At 36.0% G+C, this 19655-nt stretch overlaps 1 protein-coding gene across 2 annotated transcripts in view; it reads left to right on the forward strand.

Moving 5' to 3' along the window:
* Positions 1-19655, forward strand: part of CFTR (CF transmembrane conductance regulator) — a 181352-nt gene that overhangs the window by 133036 nt on the left and 28661 nt on the right. For both annotated transcript variants that reach the window (XM_019418034.2, XM_019418035.2), the window contains one exon: positions 6919-7173. In XM_019418034.2, the coding sequence (XP_019273579.1) occupies positions 6919-7173 (255 nt within the window). The remainder of the gene's footprint in view (positions 1-6918; positions 7174-19655) is intronic.

Below are 19655 nucleotides of genomic sequence, written 5' to 3' on the forward strand. Positions count from 1 at the left end.
GTAAGTAAGTTCAAGTTTGAGTAGTAGATTCAATAAGCGATGTGGGACCTTTCAGATTAAAGGGTAAGTTTTAGAGTTTTCTTTTGCCCGTTGGCATACTTAGTATCATGATTACTAAAGTTCTCAATTATTGAAAATAGAGGACAACATATTTGATACCTCTGTGTTTTTTAGGATATGCCTTTTGTCTTTGGTTGTAATGGGTTTTCTTTCTCTTGTGTCAGGAACACTATCTCTATTGCTTCTTGCAGTCAGAAAAAGTGACATTGATTTGCCATGTGGTTTGCTACAGGTTGGCAATAAACAATTCATGTAACAGGAAGCTATAATAATTTAGAAAGGATTAGAGTATATAGTATAAGTAACTCACTTATGCTGTTAATAATTGATAGCATTACAGTGCTTGACTGACTTTTTAAATTCTCAAGCATAAGTAATAGACACAAAAAGATAATCTAAAGTTTCAGGAATATGTTTTGAACAGAGAATCAGTTTTCATGATAACCATGATGTCCTAAGTCTCTGTGCATGGCCTAAAGTTTATGCTAATGACTGTAATGTGGCTCCGGGTTTCAGGTGTGTATTAGTAAGTTCTGAAGAGCATCTGGTTTGGGCCTGCCAGGAAGGATTGATGATTTAAAACCTTCCTTTTATGTACTTCGCAGTTTAAACATTTCTGTTATAAAGTGTGTGAAGTTTTGGGGTGCCTGGGTGGCTTAGTCGGTTGAGCGTCCAACTTCGGCTCAGGTCATGATCTCACCATTTGTGAGTTTGAGCCCCTCATCGGGCCCTGTGCTGACAGCTCAGAGCCTGGAGCCTGTTTTGGATTCTTTGTCTCCCTCTCTCTCTCTGCTCCTCCCCGGCTCATGCTCTGTCTCTCTGTCAAAAATAAATAAACATTAAAAAATTTTTTTTAAAAAGTGTGTGAAGTTTTTCACATTGTATCAGTTTTGCTGATGATTTGCCTCACATTTATTTCTTGTCATCTTCCTGGAATAACCAGTTATGAAATCTCTTTACAGTATTGCCAGCCAGATGTCGGGCTTATGAAATATATTTTCTGTTATCATGGCTCCTCTGGCATTATGCATATAGTCTAGGTGTTAATGCATAATTTTGATGCCCTGTTTTCTAAACAACCAAAAGGGTAGAAGGAAACAGAGCAAATATTTTCCTGAGGGAGAGGAGTCTGGGTTTCTAACTTACTCTAGAAAAGGTCTTTAAGCCTTTCTTTCCTTCTTTGTCAATAGAAAGGGAAAAGGAACATCAGGAATCATTCTTTTTTTTTTTTCACTGAACAAATCCGTTAAAAAATAAGGTTGAGATAAGATTGTGGAGCTTTCTTTTTGTTAAGACCATCACACTCCCCAAAGACTTTGTTCTCCTGATCCTTAGTTTAGTAACTTCAGAAATTATTATAAAGATAATGAGATTCAGTTTTAAAGATTGACTTAGGAGAATTTTTGCAGCATAATAAATTTAAATAACAAAACCAGAAATTTAAAGCAGCCGATTCTCAAGTAAAAATGCCACCTCATTGTGGCTAAACTCAACTTTTATAGAAGTCTGTACAGATTATGTCAGGTTTTCCTCTTCACGTGAAGAATAGGTTGAGCGTCTCAGCGCCTGAGTGTCATTTTGCCCTCAGCATTTACTTCTTGAACTCTAAGACAAGTGCTCTCACCTCAGCCAGTGATGGCTACTTTGAGACTTTCCTGTCAGCAGGCCACAGAGAGCAGCCCCTCATGCCTCCTAGGGCAGCCCCTTCACTGCACAGGAAGAGGCAGCTAGTCTACAGTCTACAGTCACTCTGATAATTGCCAAATCTGAATTTCCATCCAATGGCACGGTGGTTTTCACATATCAGTTGAAAATGCTAATAGACACTCTAAATTAGAAAAAGGATTAAGTTACGTTAAAAAGAATTCAATTCAGGGGCGCCTGGGTGGCTCAGTCGGTTAAGCCTCCGACTTCGGCTCAGGTCATGATCTCACGGTCCGTGAGTTCGAGCCCCGCGTTGGGCTCTGTGCTGACAGCTCAGAGCCTGGAACCTGCTTCAGCCTCTGTGCCTCCCTCTCTCTCTGCCCCTCCCCTGCTCATGCTCTGTCTCTCTCTGTCTCAAAAATAAATAAACATTTAAAAAAAAACTCAATTCAGAACAACTAGATGAGACTAAAAATCGTTTGGCATGTTGCCACTTCAAATCCAAATAGCAACGTGTATTTTCAGACTGAGAAGCTGTGAGGTACGGTTGCAGCCCCGATTTCCTACTGAAGGACTCCTAGCGTTGTCATTTGCCCTGCCCAGATACTACTTTCTGCATATGAGGTAGAACAATGGATTCACTCATCCCTGACAAAGATTTATTAAGGGACGGCATAGTGCTAAACGCTAGATGGGAAGGATACAACATGGAATGCTTTGAATAAGGTTACTGTAATAGGTAATGTGGGCTTAACATTAACCCTGTGGAGTGTAAGCTTCAGGTTCTGTCTCTTGCATGGGCACCTTCAGAGGCCCTATACTTAATTATACATGCATTTTTTTAAGTTTATTTATTTATTTTTAGAGAGAGAGAGAAAACATGTGTGAGCAGGGGAGGGGCAGAGAGACGGGGAGAGAGAGAGAGAGAGAGTATCCCAAACAGGCTCTGTGCTAATAACACAGACATGGAGCTTGAACCCTTGAATCATGAGATCATGACCTGAGCCAAAACCAAGAGTCAGACACTCAACTGACTGAGCCATCCAGGTGCCCCATTAATGCATAATGTTGAGTCTTTAATGTAAGAGTCCCTTCAATTATTTAAGTTCCACCAAACCTGGGTCCATCCTGGGTCAGCTATAAATCTTTAGCTATTAAATCAAGTGTGTAAGAAATATGACTCCACTTTTGCTATAGTTGAATTTATTTTCTACTTGAACACACATGCTGCTGAGTGCAAGAAGCAATGTCAGTGTATTCAGAAATCTTATTGGAAGTGAATCTAAATTCTGAATGGAGTTTACAGAATGCCTAGATCCTGAGGGGAGGGAGCATCTGGCCATAGGTTGCCCCTTATCTGTGCTCTGTCTCTGAGGCATTGATGTTGCTCTTTGACCTAGAGGAGTACAGTGCAGGGAGATTGAATCTTTGTTCTTCTGATCCTGATTGTGAGTTCTTTGATGAGCTCTCTCTCTCAACTTTTTCCATGCCTTGGGCATGGAAGACCCTGAGGGATTAAAGGATTGGGATTTGGCTTCCCTTCAACACTCCTCTAGAAATACAGGAAAATCTGAAGCTTTGTCAAGTTATCTGGGTCTAGACATGCCAAGCACCCATGTCTACTGTAGTGCTTCCATGCCATTCCAGGCACTTAGGATGTTTCTCTAAGGTATGCCTAATTCCAGGCCTCCACCTAGAAATTGAGGCATAGACCTCTTGTGTTCCAAAAGTCCTCTAAATCTACCCAAGGATAAAACTTGAGTTTGGTTGCAGGGCAAGACTCATTTTTTAGAGGAACTGGTGTCTAAGCCCTTTTGTTAAACGCCATTCATGAGTCAGATTATGTAGTGAGGAGAGAAACTGTTTTTCACCTATCATAAATTAATCTCTGGCTACTGTTTTTGCATAAACAGTGTGATTTGAGTCTTTCAGACTTTGATTTTTGAAACTTTAAAGTCAATATTCATGTAGCTAAGAATTTTCAACTATCCATCGCTGGTTCTAAAAGCCAATTTTTGAAACTTAAAAGACCAGAATTGATTTTCTTCGCTCTGGTTCTATTGTGGTTTTCCCTTTAAAAAGCAAGTAGAATGGAAGTAGAATATAATAATTGGAGAGCCTTCGAGGTACAAGGAATTAGTAATTCATAATATCATCTAGCCACATCATCTATTCAGCAGTGGCATTTTAGTAGCTACAAAACTGGCCATGATGCAGGTGTCTGCAGTAACCACCTTTTCTCCTCATCAGAAAATGTTCTAATTCACTGAACTGAATGAGTGTCTGCTTGTATGCTGTGGATGAGTACCCGTTGTTAAGAACTTGTTCTTGGTCAGAGATATTTGACCATGCTGTGGGTAACTATAGTAACTATAGTAACTTTAAGCAATTAGACTATATGAAAGATGATGAGTTGAAAATTTCATTTCCAGGGGTACCTAGGTGGCTCAGTCAGTTAAGTGTGTCTGACTCTTGATTTTGGCTCAAGTCATTATCTCACAGTTCGTGAGTTCAAGCCCCACGTCAGGCTCCACACAGACAGCATAAAGCCTGCTTGGAATCCTCTCTCTCCCTCTCTCCCTGATCCTCCCCTGCTTGTTCTCTCTATTTCTCTCTCCCTCTCTCTCTCTCAAAATAAATAAACTTAAGAAAAAGAAAATTTCATTTTCTAAATTAGGTAGGTACAATCCACTGCATTTGACTTTGAAGTTCTAGGTTCACCCTCAATGGTAAGCCTCACTAATGGAATAGTAATTTGCTATGGTCTTCACAACTCCTTACACACACACACACACACACACACACACACACACACACACACACACAAATTATATACATGTCAGTGCTGCCAAAATAGTGATTTTAAATATAATTTTCTAATAACATTGCATATAATTTGGAGTAGTTTAGATAGCAATATTTAATTGCTCACTGTTTGGAAGTATTAAAGTATGAAGGATTTTTGATACATAGTAGCTTTCTTGATGTGCTAAAGCACTTGAAGACTAGTGTAGAGTTCTTTGCATTGATGTACAGAGATGTCAACAGTCTCACTTTATTTTATAAAACTAAGCTACATTTCTCTCAATGATTTTAAGAGAGTAATATTATTTTTATGCATGATGAATACAATAAAATATTTTAAATGCATTTGAGCTATTTCTCTGGCATTTCCATCTCAGCATTATTTACAGTTCTAATTGACCTTCCAGATCAATTAGCTCTCTAGGAAAATTAATGACAATGAAATGCAAGAGTATACTTTAATTCAAAGTTAATAAAAAATAACTGAATCAGTATTTAACAACCTCTGAAAGTCACTCATAATTTGGATTTGAAAATATCATGTGTGGGAGCCATTCTAGAGTTATTTGTAATGGATGTGTGCTTTAGATACTTTTCACTTTCATTAACAATGGATTTGGCTTAAAAGGTTCTCCTCTTGAATCTTGAAAAATTATTGAAGATAATCTGAAGGTATTTTCAAGATAAAAAAATGAAGCAACCACATTACTAGACAGAAGAACTTCACAAATAGCAAACTTGATCAATAGCATGTGAAAACAGGCAATATAAGAAATAATTTCTAATAATCTAAGCCTTAACTGTAAATAAGGTTATAAATTAACATTGTAAAGGAGAGGGTTGAATTCTTGACTGAGTAAAACTAGAACCAATAATTACTTTTAAGACAAAAAAAGCAATAAATTTCTGTTGAATAAGCAGTTAATACCTGGGAAGGGCTGAACCATCAAGGATGATATATTAAAAATAGAAATTGAGTGAATTCAGTTTTCAGCTCTTTCTTGTTATTCACTGATTTATTCATGTATATGTAATCATTCACATATTTATTCTTTTATTAATTTTTTTCAAATATTTATTAAGTGCCTGTTATTTGTAAGGCTATTTTAAAAGTTATATTCCAGGGGTGCCTGGGTGGCTCAGTCAGTTGAGTGTCTGACTTTGGCTCAGGTCATGATCTCACAGTTCGTGGGTTCCAGCCCCCACTCCCCAGGCTCTGTCCTGATAGCTCAGAGCCTGGAGCCTGCTTCTGATTCTATGTCTCCCTCTCTCTCTGCCTCTTTCCCACTCATACTTTATCTCTCTCTCTCTCAAAAATCACTAAACATTAAAAATAAATAGATAAATAAATAAATAAGTAAATAAATAAATAAATAAAATTATATTCCAAATTCCAATCATAACTATTCAGCAGAATGTGTTCTTGTTAAAGAATTAAGCTAAGCACCTTTAAAAATAGTTGAGCTCTTTCATTTCTGTGCACATTAAAGGTATATGTATTAAATAGGCTTATAAAGCAAATGTGTACTTAATTTCAAACACAACTTTTATATGCAATGACATTTTGCTCAGCAGTGGATATTGATCTGGAGGTTATTTAGATTTAAAATGTAATTATTTAACTACAAATATAGGACAAGGACTTAAATTTATTTGAAGATTATTGTGAAGTCATTCAAAATTTACTAAGCATCAAGGATTCATTGCCACCCAGCTGACTTACAGAATTGTAGATAGGTTTTTTTTTAAAGTTCATTTATTTATTTTGAGAGAGAGAGAGAGCACACATGCAAGGAAGGGGCAGAGAGAGAGGGAGAGAAAATCCCAAGCAGGCTCCATGCTGTTAGCGTGAAGCCCGATATGGAGCTTGATCCCACAAACCATGAGCTCATGACCAGAGCCAAATTTAAGAGTCAGATGCCTAACCAGCTGAGCCACCCAGGCACCCCTAAAATTGTATATAGTTTTTAAGGCCGTTTGAGAGAAAGGCAAGAATCTTTAGTAGTGGTTTTGAGGTGTGGAACATTTTATCATAATATACCAGTTATACAAGAGTGTGCAGTGTTGCTCATAGTTGAAGAAAAAAATTTCCCTCTTGACATCATCTATTCCTTTGAGTATAGTTGGGCTATTTATGTGTGGCTTGCATAACTGAGAATGAAAGACTCACAAAAATAAACAGGTCTATACAGAGCCCATTTATATAAATCCTATTTAATTCTCTTTGGTTAAGCTTTTAATTATATCCAATTATTTCCTGTTAGTTCATTGAAAAACCTTCTGACAAATAACCAAGTGACGACGGTCGGGCATCACATCTTACATGTTATTTTTTAAGGAAACATCACACTAATTATGGCATTGCCTGCAGTTATTAAACAAAAATGAAACATTGCTATTTCATTTCAGATGCGATCTGTGAGCCGAGTCTTCAAGTTTATTGACATGCCTACAGAAGAAAGTAAACCACCTAGCAAGCCATTCAAACCATCCAAGGACATCCCGCTCTCAAAAGTTATGATTACTGAGAATCAGCATGTGAGGAAAGATGACATCTGGCCCTCAGGGGGCCAAATGACAGTCAAAGACCTTACAGCAAAGTATACAGATGGTGGAAATGCCATATTAGAGAACATTTCCTTCTCAATAAGTCCTGGCCAGAGGGTAAGATTTCAACATTGCTTGCTTTGTTAGACCTGTGTTCAGTAAGTAAATCTCAGTAGCCTAGACCAATGTGTTAGTAAAATCCATTGGTAGCATTATTATTATAGACTAGGGACAATATTGAACATACATATTTCAAGTTATTGTTTACGAAGTCCTTATTTTTTAATCTGATAATTTAGTTTGCAGAGGTCAGAAATGATATAGTTGGTTCATTTTAAATGTGATTCTACTTGTAGAATAGGTAATTGATTGCTAGGTTACTAACCAAAAGAATCCATTAAATAAACCAAAATTATGCCATGTTTTAGATTTGGCCTCTTGAAACTATCTTCCATTTCAGGTAAGAGAAATATTTTGTTGTTGACTCTAATTTCTTTGTAAATTTTACCTAATATAACTCTGTCAAACAGGTGGTACTTTCTAAATTAGCTTTGTTCAGTTTATTTGTTTATTTGGAATCTTAATCAAGGTATGGATTATTTCAATTTTTTCCCAATATTTACCAAGAAAAAATTATTTACTAAACAACTGTTTTATTATTTAATAAGCAAAAATAACCATGCATTATTTTGAATTGTTTCTTATAGATTTCAGCCCTGGACTGACCACATGGATGGTATTCAAATACACCAATTCTAGAATTAATTCTAGGTGAAAGGGACAGTCATTCTTCCTAAATTCTGTGTCCTATAAATGTGGTTTTATATTTTATATTTCAAAGTTCTTATTCTGGGCTGCTCCATAAATCTAGACAGGATTATTCCTTTGTTTTATTTTTTAAAATTGAGATAGAATACAATAGAGCCACTTCCCTTTTTTTTTTTTTAAGAGAAAGAGAGCATGAATAGAGGAGGGGAAAGAGAGAGAGAGAGAGAGAGAGAAAGAATCTTAAGCAGGCTCCACACTTAGCATGGAGCCTGATGTTGGGCTCCATTCCATGACCCTGGGATCATGACCTGAGTTGAGACCAAAAGTTGGATGCTCAACTGACTGAGCCATCCAGGTACCCTATAGAGCCACTTCTAATGAAAACTGAATTTTAAACTTTCTCTCTTTGTGGCTTAATATCAAATAGAATTTTTTTTATTTGTTGAGATAATGGTTTCTAAACTTTGTTAGGCCACTATCAGTGTCATCAACATAGGAACAGACTCTTATCACTTGCTTTTTGCCCATGGGTTTAGGAATATTTCATATTTGACGCATTGGAAAAAGTTCTACTAAATGTAGAGTGAGCAAAATGTTCCTGTATACCATGCTAAATGGCTTGAAATGGCACACCAGAAATTTTGACTCCCTTTTTTAATTTTACAGTTAGTATCAATAAATTCACATACTACTAAAATTAGCTCTTTATTATAATTTTTGCCGATCAAGAATGGGACTTGTTTTTTTTTTCTTTTTGTTGAGAGAAAACAGTTTTTTTTAAGTTTTTATTTTAATTCCAGTTAGTTAACATACAGTGCAATATTAGTTTCAGGTGTACAATATAGTGATTCAACACTTCTTTGCATCACCCAGTGCTCATCACAAGTGCACTCCTTAATCCCCATCACCTATTTAACACATCCCGCTGCCACCCCCCTTCTGGTAACCATCAGCTTGTTCTCTGTAGTTAAGAGTCTGCTTTTTGGCTTCTCTCCCTCTTTTTTTTCCCCCTTTGCTCACTTGGTGTTTCTTAAATTCCATATATGAGTGAAATCATATGGTATTTGTCTTTCTCTGACTTAGTTCGCTTAGCATAATACTCTCTAGTTCCATCCAATTCATTGAAAATGGCAAGATTTCATTACTTTTTATGGCTGAATAATATTCCATTATGTGTGTGCATGTGTGCGTGTGTACGTGTGTGTGTGTGTGTGTACACATACATACCACATCTTCCTGATCCATTCATTAGTTGATAGGCACTTGGGTTGCTTCTATATCTTGGTTATTGCAAATAATGCTTCTATAAACATAGAGGTTCATGTATCCCTTTGAATTAGTGGTTTTGTATTCTTTGAGTAAATACCCAGTAGCATGATTGCTGGATCATAGGGTAGTTCTATTTTTAACTTTTTCAGGAACCTCCATACTGTTTGCCAAAGTAGCTGCACCAGTTCCCACCAACATTGCAAGAATGTTCCCCTTTCTCCACATCCTCGCCAACACCTGTTGTTTCTTGTTGATTTTAGCCATTCTGACATGTATGAGGTAATATCTTGTTGTAGTTTTGATTAGTAATTCCCTGATGAGGAGTTACAGCGAGCATCTTTTCATGTGTCTATAAGCCACCTGGATGTCTTCTTTGGAGAAAGAAATGTCTGTTTGTGTCTTCTGCCCATTTTTTAACATTTATTTATTTTCTGAGAGAGAGAGAGACAGAGCGTTAGTGGGGGAGGAGCAGAGAGAGAGAGGTAGATACAGAATCTGAAGCAGGCTCTAGGCTCTGAGTTGTTAGCACAGAGCCTGATGCAGTGCTCGAACCCACAAACTGTGAGATCATGACCTGAGCCGAAGTCAGGTGCTTAACCAACTGAGCCACCCAGGCACCCTTCTTCTGCCCATTTTTAAATTGGATTATTCATTTTTTGGGTGTTAAGTTTAGAAGCTCTTTATGTATTTTAGATACTAACCCTTTATGATATGTCATTTACAAATATCTTCTCCCACACTGTAGGTTGACTTTTAGTTTTATTGATTGTTTCCTTCGCTGTTCAGAAGCTTTTTTATGTTGAGGTAGTCCTCATAGTTTATTTTTCCCTTGCCTCAGGAGACACCTAGAAAGAAGTTGCTATAGCTGATATTGAAGAGGCTACTGTCTGTGCTCTCTTCTAGGATTTTTATGGTTTCAGGTCTCACATGTAGGTCTTGCATCCATTTTGAATTTATTTTTGTGTGTGGATGGTGTAAGAAAATGGGCTAGTTTCTTTCTTTTGCATGTTGCTGTCCAGTTTTCCCAGTACCATTTATTGAAGAGGCTGTCTTTATCCCATTGGATATTCTTTCCTGCCTTGTCGAAGATTAAGTGATATAGTTGTGGGTTCATTTCTGGGTTCCCTATTCTGTTCCATTGATTTATGTGTCTCTTTTTGTGCCTATACTGTACTGTTTTGATCACTACAGGTTTGTAATATAACTTGAAGTCCAGAATTTTGATGCCTCCAGCTTTGCTTTTCTTTTTCAAGGTTGCTTTGGCTATTCAGCGTCTTTTGTGGTTTCATATAAATTTTAAGATTGTTTGTTCTAACTCTGTGAAAAAGGCTGTTGGTATTTTAATAGGGATTGCATTAAATGTGTAGATTGCTTTGGGTGGTAAAGACATTTTAACAATATTCATTCTTCCATGAGCATGGAAGTTCTTTCCATTTGTTCATGTCATCTTAAATTTCTTTCATCAGTGTTTTATAGTTTTCAGAGTAGAGGTCCTTCACCTCTTTGATTAGGTTTATTCCTAGGTGTCTTATTATTTTTGGTGCAGTGGTAAATGGGATTGTTTTTTTAATTTCACTTTCTGGTGTTTCATTATTGGTGTATAGAAATGCAACAGATTTCTGTACATTGATTTTGTATCCTGTGACCTTACTGAATTTGTTTATAAGTTCCAGCAGTTTTTAGGTGGAGTCTTTTGTATTTTCTATATAGAAAATATCATCCATCATGTCATCTGCAAATAGTGGAAGTTTTATAGCTTCCTTACCAATCTGGATGCTTATTATTTATTTTTGTTTTTTGATTGCTGTGGCTAGGACTGCCAGTACAATGTCAATAAAAGTGGTTAAGAGTGGAAGGGTAGATATCATTGTCTTGTTCCTGACCTTAGGGGAACAGATCTCAGTGTTTCCCCATTAGGGATGATGTTAGCTATGGGTTTTTCATACATTGCCTTTATTATATTGAGGCATGTTCCCTCTAAACCTCTTTAGAAGAGGTTTTTTTTTTATCATGAATGGATATTGTACTTTGTCAAATGCCTTTTCTGTGTCTATTGAAATAATCATATGGTTCTTACCCTTTCTCTTAAAGGATCATTGTTGATTGATGTTGATTAATTGGCAAATATTGAACCACCCTTGCAACCCAGGAATAAATCCCACTTGATCATGTTGAATGTTTTTTTAATGTATCAATGTATTATTGAATTTGGTTTGCTAATATTTTGTTGAAGATTTTTACATCTATGTATATCAGTGATATTGGCCTATAGCTCTCTTTTTTATGGTGACTTTTGGGTGTTTGTATATGTGTGTGTGTGTCCTTATCTGGTTTTGGTATCAGGATAATGGTGGCCTCATAGAATAAATTTGGACATTTTTCTTCCTTTTCTATTTTTGGAATAGGCTGAAAAGAATAGGTATTAATTCCTCCTTAAAAGTTGGTAAAATTCACCTATAAAGTCATTTGGTCCTGGACTTTTGTTTGTTGAGAGTTTTTGATTACTGATTCAATTTCTTTGTTGGTTATCAGTCTGTTCAAATTTTTTGTTTCGTCGTGTTTCGGTTTTGGTAATATGTATGTTTTTAGAAATTTATCCATCTCTCTTAGGTTGTCCAGTTTGTTGGCATATAGTTTTTCATAATATTCTCTTATAATTGTTTGTATTTCTGTGGTGTTGGTTGTTATTTCTCCTCTCTCATTTGTGATTTTAGAGGAAAAACAGTTTTAAATCAACATAAATGGAAAAATTAGGTTTTAGATTGAATTTGTCCCTTATATTAGAATGAGGCTGTTTACATTGTTTAAAGTTATGCTTTGGAACTATGTAAAATTAATTATTTGCCTTTGTTACTCCCTTGCATTGAGAAAACATGTAATTAAGTAGTTTCTTTTGCCTTGCACATTAGTGAATGCCACAGGCAGCTGAGGATGTCCTTGGGATCACTGGGATAGGTTCCAAAAGTGACGTCCAGTTATAAACAATAGCAGCAAATAGGTTGATATAAACCAGGGTGAAAAGTCTTGGTAAATTACTTCCTTTTTCTCCTCCTGACATCCTCCCACCCCTTTGCTTTCCTGATGCTCAATTGCCCATTAAATTAAATTAACCAAGTCCTAGTAGAGCAACAGAATTTACAGAGTCCTCATTCCTGTAGGTAGTTTCCTTGATGTGAGAGTAATAATAAGAGCTGCTCTAAAGTTAGGAAGAAGCAGTATGTTTAGGCATTTCATATTCTCTGAACCTTTATATAGAAAATAGGCCATATGTGTTTAGTAACTATTCTTTGCCAGGAATGGTAGGTCTTTGGAAAAATTAAAAATTACTTACATAAGGCTTTGGATATTGCCATTCAAAGAGTGAAACTAATGTTTATCAAGTGTTTATAATGTCCCAAACACCATTTAAAGACATTTATTTGCTATCACATTCAATATTATTATAATTCCAAAGGTAGATATTATTACCCTCTTTGTATAATGGAAGAAACTGAAGTCCAATTAAGTGAGTGAGTTAGAAAGGATCTTTAAATCCAAATCTGTCTGACTTCGTAGTTCTTTTTCACCTGCTTCCCTTAAAAGAAGAAAAAGGAGGAACCAAAGGAGAAGAAGAGGAGAGAAAAAGAGATATCTGCCCCAGAAAATGACCATCTAAAAGGGGAAATGCAAGGTCCACTAAGAACTGAGGCAGGTCACTGTGAAGCTAAAAAAGCTTAAGTTTCAGAGAACTTCACTTGTCTGAGCTCCTTCCAAAGCCCTATACCTAATTTTATATTTATAATTCTAAAATATTTATTCCTAGAAAGAACTACTCCTCCATATTTTATAAACTTCAGGTTCTAAAAATCCTTGTTATACCCTTGAATAAAAGATACATAGGTAAAATTCTAAGGTAAAGAGAAAGGAGTTACTGTCAGTTGGCTAGGAGTTGGGCTATTTAGGGAAAGTTTTCTATAAGAAGTGGCATTTAGAAGGAGACTTTGAGACTTGAACTGTGTATTTGAACAAGCAAGGGTGAGTAAAAAAGGGTGCTATAGGCAGAGAGAATAATACAAGCATGGGGCAAGTACAGAAAACAATGACTGATTCAGTCAGAATGGGGCATGCATAAAGGATGAAATGGAAGACAGGATTGAAGCAAGATGATGGAAATTACGAATCTTGAGAGTTGAAGCAATAAAGGAAGTTGAAGACTTGGAAGATCCTACTCAGGTTTGCTACTAAATGATTTTTGGTCATCTTCAAGAAAGCAGTTTCTCAAAGTGTTGTTCCCTGGACCAGCATCATCTGCATCAGTTGAAAACTTGCGAAAAATGCATATTCTGAGCCCCACTCAATCCTACTGAATAAAAACTCTGAGTATAGGGACAATGGTCTTTATCACTGATGGATTCCCTTCCAAGCATGAGAGCCCAATTTAAGAGAGCCATTAGGTGTAGAGAAATAAGAGTAGAAGTTCAACTGCAAAGGGTTAGGGAATGGGTGAGTACTGAAGTGAGGAGTTATGTAGAACACCAACACTGGTGGTGAAAAGAGATAGCTGGAACAACTGTATAAGAGGATGGCTCTCTGGAAGAATTTGCCTTTTCACTGTAGAGGAGTATGGTTTTTGTTTTTGTGTTTGTTTTGTTTTGTTTTTGTTTTGTGAGAAGGAAAGCAGATAAGTGGAGTTAAAGAGAACTATTGGGCAGAGTTGGGAAAATGAAGGTGTTCATGTTATACAACCTTGGTCTTTTAAGTCAGTTATAAGGCAAAATCATGGGAGTCAAGTAGTGTCCATCCTGTAACTTTGTTCTTCAGTATTGTGTTGGTTATTCAGGGTCTTTTGCATTTCCATACAAACTTTAGAATCGGTTTGTCAGATCCACAAAATAACTTGCTTTTTTATTTTGATTGGGATTGCACTGACTCTATAGACCAAATTGAGAAGAACTGATATCTTGACAATATTGAGTCTTCCTTTTCATGAACATGGACCATCTCTCTATTTACTTAATTTTTCTTTGATTTCATTCATCAGAGTTTTATCATTTTCCTCATCTAGATCTTGTACATATTTTCTTATGTTTATTCTAAGTATTTTGTTTTGGGAAGTGCTAATGTAAATGGTAATGTGTTCTTAATTTCAAATTCCTCTTGTTCATTGCTGGTATTTAGGAAAGCAATTGACTTTTGTAGAAGAACTCTGTATCCTACAAGTTTTCTTTAATTACTTATCAGTTCCAGGAGTTTTATTCCTGATTTAGATTTTCTACATGGATGATAGTCATCTGTGAACAAAGACAATTTTATTTCTTTCTTCCCAGTCTGTATGCCTTTCATTTCCTTTTCTTGTCTTAATGCATTATCTAGGATTTCCAGTATTATGTTGAAAAGGAGTTTTGAGAAGGGGCATCCTTGCCTTGTTCCTGACCTGTGCAGGAAGTCTTTGAGTTTCTCACCCTTACAAGTGATGTTAACAATAGGGTTTTGTAGATGTTTTTATCAAGTTAAAGAAGTTCCCCTCTTTCCTAGTTTTCTGAGAGTTTTTAACCAGGAATTAGCATTGGATCTTGTCAAATGAATTCTGTATCTATTGTTATAATCGTGTGATTTTTCTTAGCCCATTGATATGATGGATTATATTAATTCATTTTTGAATTTTGAACCAACCTTGTATATCTAGAATAAATCCTACTTGGTCGTGGCGTCTAATCTCTTTACACGTTGTTGGATTTGATTTGGTAATATTTTGCTGAAGATTTTTGGTTCTATGTACATGAGAAATGTTGATATTTAATGTCTTTGATGGCTTTGGTATTATTTTAATGTTGGCCTCATAGAATAGTTAGAAGTATTCCCTCTGCTTCTATCTCCTGGAAGAAACTGTAGAGGATTGGTAGAATTTTGACTTTAAATATTTGGTTGAATTCACCAGCGAATCTATCTGGACTTGGAGGTTTCTGAATTGGAAGGTTTTTAATTGTTGATACAATTTCTTTAAAAGATATGTACCTATTTACATTGTCCATTTCTTCTGGCATAAGTTTTGAAAGATTGTATCTTTCAAGGAATTGGTCTGTTTCATCTAGATTATCAAACTGGTGGTCATATAGTTGTTCATAGTATTCCTTTATTATTCTCTTACCATGGGGTATATAGTGATGTTCCCTCTTGCAATTGTAATGTTAGTAATTGGTGTCAACTCTCGTATTTTCTTAGTTAGCCTGGCTAGAAGGTTATTAGTTTTATTGATCTTTTCAAAGTACCTGTTTTCATTGATTTTCTCTACTGATTTCCTGTTTTCAATTAGTTGATTTTGCTCTAATTTTTATTATTTCTCTTCTGCTTCCTTTGAACTTAATTTGCTCTTTTTTTCCTAGTTTCCTAAGGTAGAAACTTAGATAGTTGGTTTTAGATATTTCTTCTCTTCTCATGTATGCATTTAGTGCTATAAATTTCTCTCTGTGCTTCTTTTACTGCATGACACAGGATGGCTAGTGTGACCTGGAGTTGGGTATTTTCCTTCCCTAGATCAGTTGGGTTCTAATAAAAAGCCCAGTCGTTAGACTCTGGTGAAATAGTTTCTCTTGAGGGAGGGCTTGTGAAGAAAAGAATTCTCTAATGCTCAGGAGTACTGCAAAATTGTTGCTTTCCCCCTTCTCTTGCTGAAGGCACCAAAGGATTTTTCTGTATTTTTTACTGTGAGATGGTAAAACTGGTTGGGCCCCTGGAGCTAATTCTCACAAAAGTCTGGGGGCCCTTCTACAAATGTCCTCTTCTGGACGTTTTTACTCTCATACTTGTCTACACTGAGCCTCCAGTAATTCTTTAGTTACAGCCTAGGGTTTTTCAGTCTGATTCTGGTTTCTGCAGAGGTTTCTGATCATGGTTTCTTTTCTAGTAAATTGTGATTTTCTGTGTCTGTCTGTCTCTTCATTTATGACGGCTACAGTTTGTTGTATGTCTTCACTCTCTAATAGATGTAAGAAGGCTTTTGATTCTTCAGTTTGCTTAGCTTTTTACTTGTTTTTAGGCCAGAGTGATGACGTTCAAGTTCCTTATATTTTGGACCAGAAACCAGAAGTCCTGTTTTTCATCTTTTAATCCCTTTGCTTAGAATATGTTAAATGCTTGCATGAATGAATAGCTTACACCTACTTCTAGGTCATATGATTGATTAAAGTAGGAACTGATTCTTAAAATGTTATTCTGAGCAGCTCTCTTTAAGATTGTTATTTCTGCTGCCTTGCCCTTAGAACCTATAACAGCATGTTGCAAACTATAACAAGATGCCTCAAACATACTTCTTGCATGCTGAATTAAGAAGACTCAAATTCAGTATACTATTTTGACTGTCCAAAAGTTCTGCAAGATCAGCTGTGGTCTAATTCATCTTCTTGAAAAAAAAATTTGGAAAGGACTTAAATGGGCATTTCTTGTTTAATTTGTAATGGAATTCAGCATTCGTGGTTAGATGGTGTGCCTGAGTCCATTTGGGATTCTATTACAAGATATCTTGGGCTGGGTGGCTTATAAACAACACACGTTTATTTCTCACACTTCTAGAGTCTGGGAAGTCCAAGATCATGGTGCCAGAAAATTCATTGTCTAGTGAGAACCCACTTCCTCATAGATGTCTGTCTTGTCATTGTAACCTCATATGGTAGAAGGGGTGAGGGAGCTTCCTGGGGTTTCTTTATAAGGGCATTAATCTCATTCATGAGGGTTCTACCCTCATGACCTAACCACCTCCCAAAGTCCTCACATTGGAGGTTAGGATTTCAACATATGAATGTGGGAGAAACACAAATATTATGCCCATAGCATGATGAAATATTTCAAAAATCAAAATTTTAAGCAGAAAAGTTATTCAGTCTTCATATTAAAGCACTTTGTCCATAACATTTATTTTATGGAAGAGATGTTCTATTATCTTCTTTGCTCTTAATTTAGGCCTTTACTTCATAGAGCCTGTACTTTAAATTTTATTTTCAATGCGTGAGAAATATAGCAGATATTTCACAACCTTTACTTTGATTAAAAAAAACAAACAAATTTTCTTTTTTTTAGGTTTATTTATTTATTTTGAGAGAATGAGAAAGTGAGAGAGAGAGAGAGAGAGCAGGGGAGAGGCAGAGAGAGAGAGGGGGAGAGAGAATCCCAAACAGGCTCCACACCATCAAGACAGAGCCTGATGTAGGACTGTCTCACAACCATGAGATCATGACTTGGGCCAAAGTCAGGAGTTGGATGTTTAACTGACTGAGCCACCCAGGCACCCCTAAAACTATTTTTCTTTTTAATCTCAAATAGTTGTTGTCTTGAAAGCTTTTGACTTTTTGCCTGAATTTTAATATCTAGATTACCTTCCCCCAATGAGAAAACTCTTTGTTTTTTCCTTTTCTGATCTTCTCAAAATGCAGGCTGGGATTCTAATTTGGAGCCACGTCCTTCATGATAAACATAGACTTATGAAAATGCCTTAGATGGTATTTTGTGTCTATCACAGTACTGGACAGTCCCCTGGTTACACAGCTATTTAATAGTACTTCAAGATCTATTCTTTTGGGTGAGCTTACCTGCATTCTTTATTTGTAGCCTCTTCAAAATACTGCGATGCCAGAAGCAGTTAAATCAGTATCAAGGGTTCAGATCATAGCAGCATTAACACTTAAATGTCTATTTGATTTTTTAAACACATATGGCATTCCATCTTGATAAAAATTGGTATTGAGTAACTGAATCATTTAGTAGTTTATCCTGGAGTTATGAGGAGCATATTCTCAAGAACTTATTTTATTAAGAATTATATTTTATTAATAGTAAACATAAAAGGTGCATTTATTATCACTTTGTGGATCTACATTTTATTTTGTTTGGTATCATGATTTCTGGAGACCACAAGGAGATGAAAAATAATTATAGCAGGTTTCAATATATTGCAGTAGTAGTCTAGTGAATCAGGTACTCTGAAAAGAATGTACTTAGATTGTTTTATTCATGGTGCAATGAAGTTACAGTTAGTACCAAATTCAACATTATTTAGCTCTCCACATAATATGTTGATTTGTCTTGATCCAAAATTCGCAGAAAGGAAGTTCACTGAAGTTACTAGAAGTCACTGACTTGGAATTAGGATATACCTTAAAATCTCATTTGCAGGAAGTACTCTGACCCTATTCAACAGATCACTGAGAAGCCTGGAAAAACAAATCCCGGAAAGGAATTATTATGTGCCAATTATATAAACAAAAAGACTTTGTTAAGTATGGACCAATAAGATTCTTTGCAGTTAAAAACATGTCAGACACAATGCAATATCGGCAGTTCAATAATACAAAAGAAGCAGAGAAAAGCTAAAAACTTTAAAGCTAAACATAAGATTTACACATTGCCTCTCAATTTACTCCTATACCTACATAAAAACTGAGTTTTCTAAAAATTTCAATATGTGCTGTTTGAAAGAGAACATGGTCATTTATCTCAGTTATTAGAACCTTGACTAATCATATGGGGTTCTGGACCTCAAGGTACTTTTTGTAAAAAAATTGTGATAACACTCTATTATTATTTTTCTATTTATTTTTTTAAAGTTTTTATTTAAATTCCAGTTAGCTAACATAGAGTTTAATGTTAACTTCAGAGGTACAATATAGTGGTTCATCACTTCCATACAACACCCCGTGCTCGTCACAAGTACACTCCTTAATCACTGTCACCTATTTTCCCATCCCCCCACCCACCTCCTCTCTGGTAACCATCAGTTTGTCTCTATAGTTAAGACTGTTTCTTGTTTGCCTCTCTCTTGTTTGCCTCTTTCTTGTTTCTGTTTGCCTCTCTCTTTTTTTCCCTTTGCTCGTTTTATTTTGTTTCTTAAATTCCACATATGAGTGAAATCCTATGGTATTTGTCCTTCTCTGACTGACTTAGTTTACTTAGCATGATACTCTAGCTCCATCCATGTCATTGAAAATAACAAGATTTCATTCTTTTTTATGGCTGAGTCATATTCCATTATGTATGTATGTATGTATGCATGTTTGTATCTATGTATGTATATACTTATACCACATCTTCCTTATCCATTCATCAGTTGTTGAACACTTGGGCTATTCCCATAATTTGGCTATTGTTGCTATAAACATAATGTTGCTATAAACATCATGGTGTATGTATCCCTTTGAACTAGCATTTTTGTATTCCTTGGGTAAATACCTAGTAGTGTGACAGCTGGACTGTAGGGTAGCTCTAGTTTTAACTTTCTGAGGAACCTCCATACTGTTTTCCACAGTGGAAAGTTTACCACAGTGCAAGTGCAAGACAGTTCCCCTTTCTTCACACTGTCACCAAAAACTGTTTTTTCTTGTGTTACTGATTTTAGCCATTCTGACAGGTGTGAGGTGATATCTCATTGTAGTTTTGATTTGTGTTTCCCTGATGATGAGCAATGAACATTTTTTCATGTGTCTGTTGGCCATCTGGATGTCTTCTTTGGAGAAAAGTCTATTCATGTCTTCTGCCCATTTTTAGTTGCATTATTCATTTTTTGGATGTTAAGTTTTAAAAGTTCTTTAGATATT

This window comes from Panthera pardus, unplaced genomic scaffold (genome assembly GCF_024362965.1).
Source record: "Panthera pardus isolate Hobbes unplaced genomic scaffold, ASM2436296v1 HiC_scaffold_8, whole genome shotgun sequence".
In the NCBI taxonomy this organism is placed as follows: domain Eukaryota; kingdom Metazoa; phylum Chordata; class Mammalia; order Carnivora; family Felidae; genus Panthera; species Panthera pardus.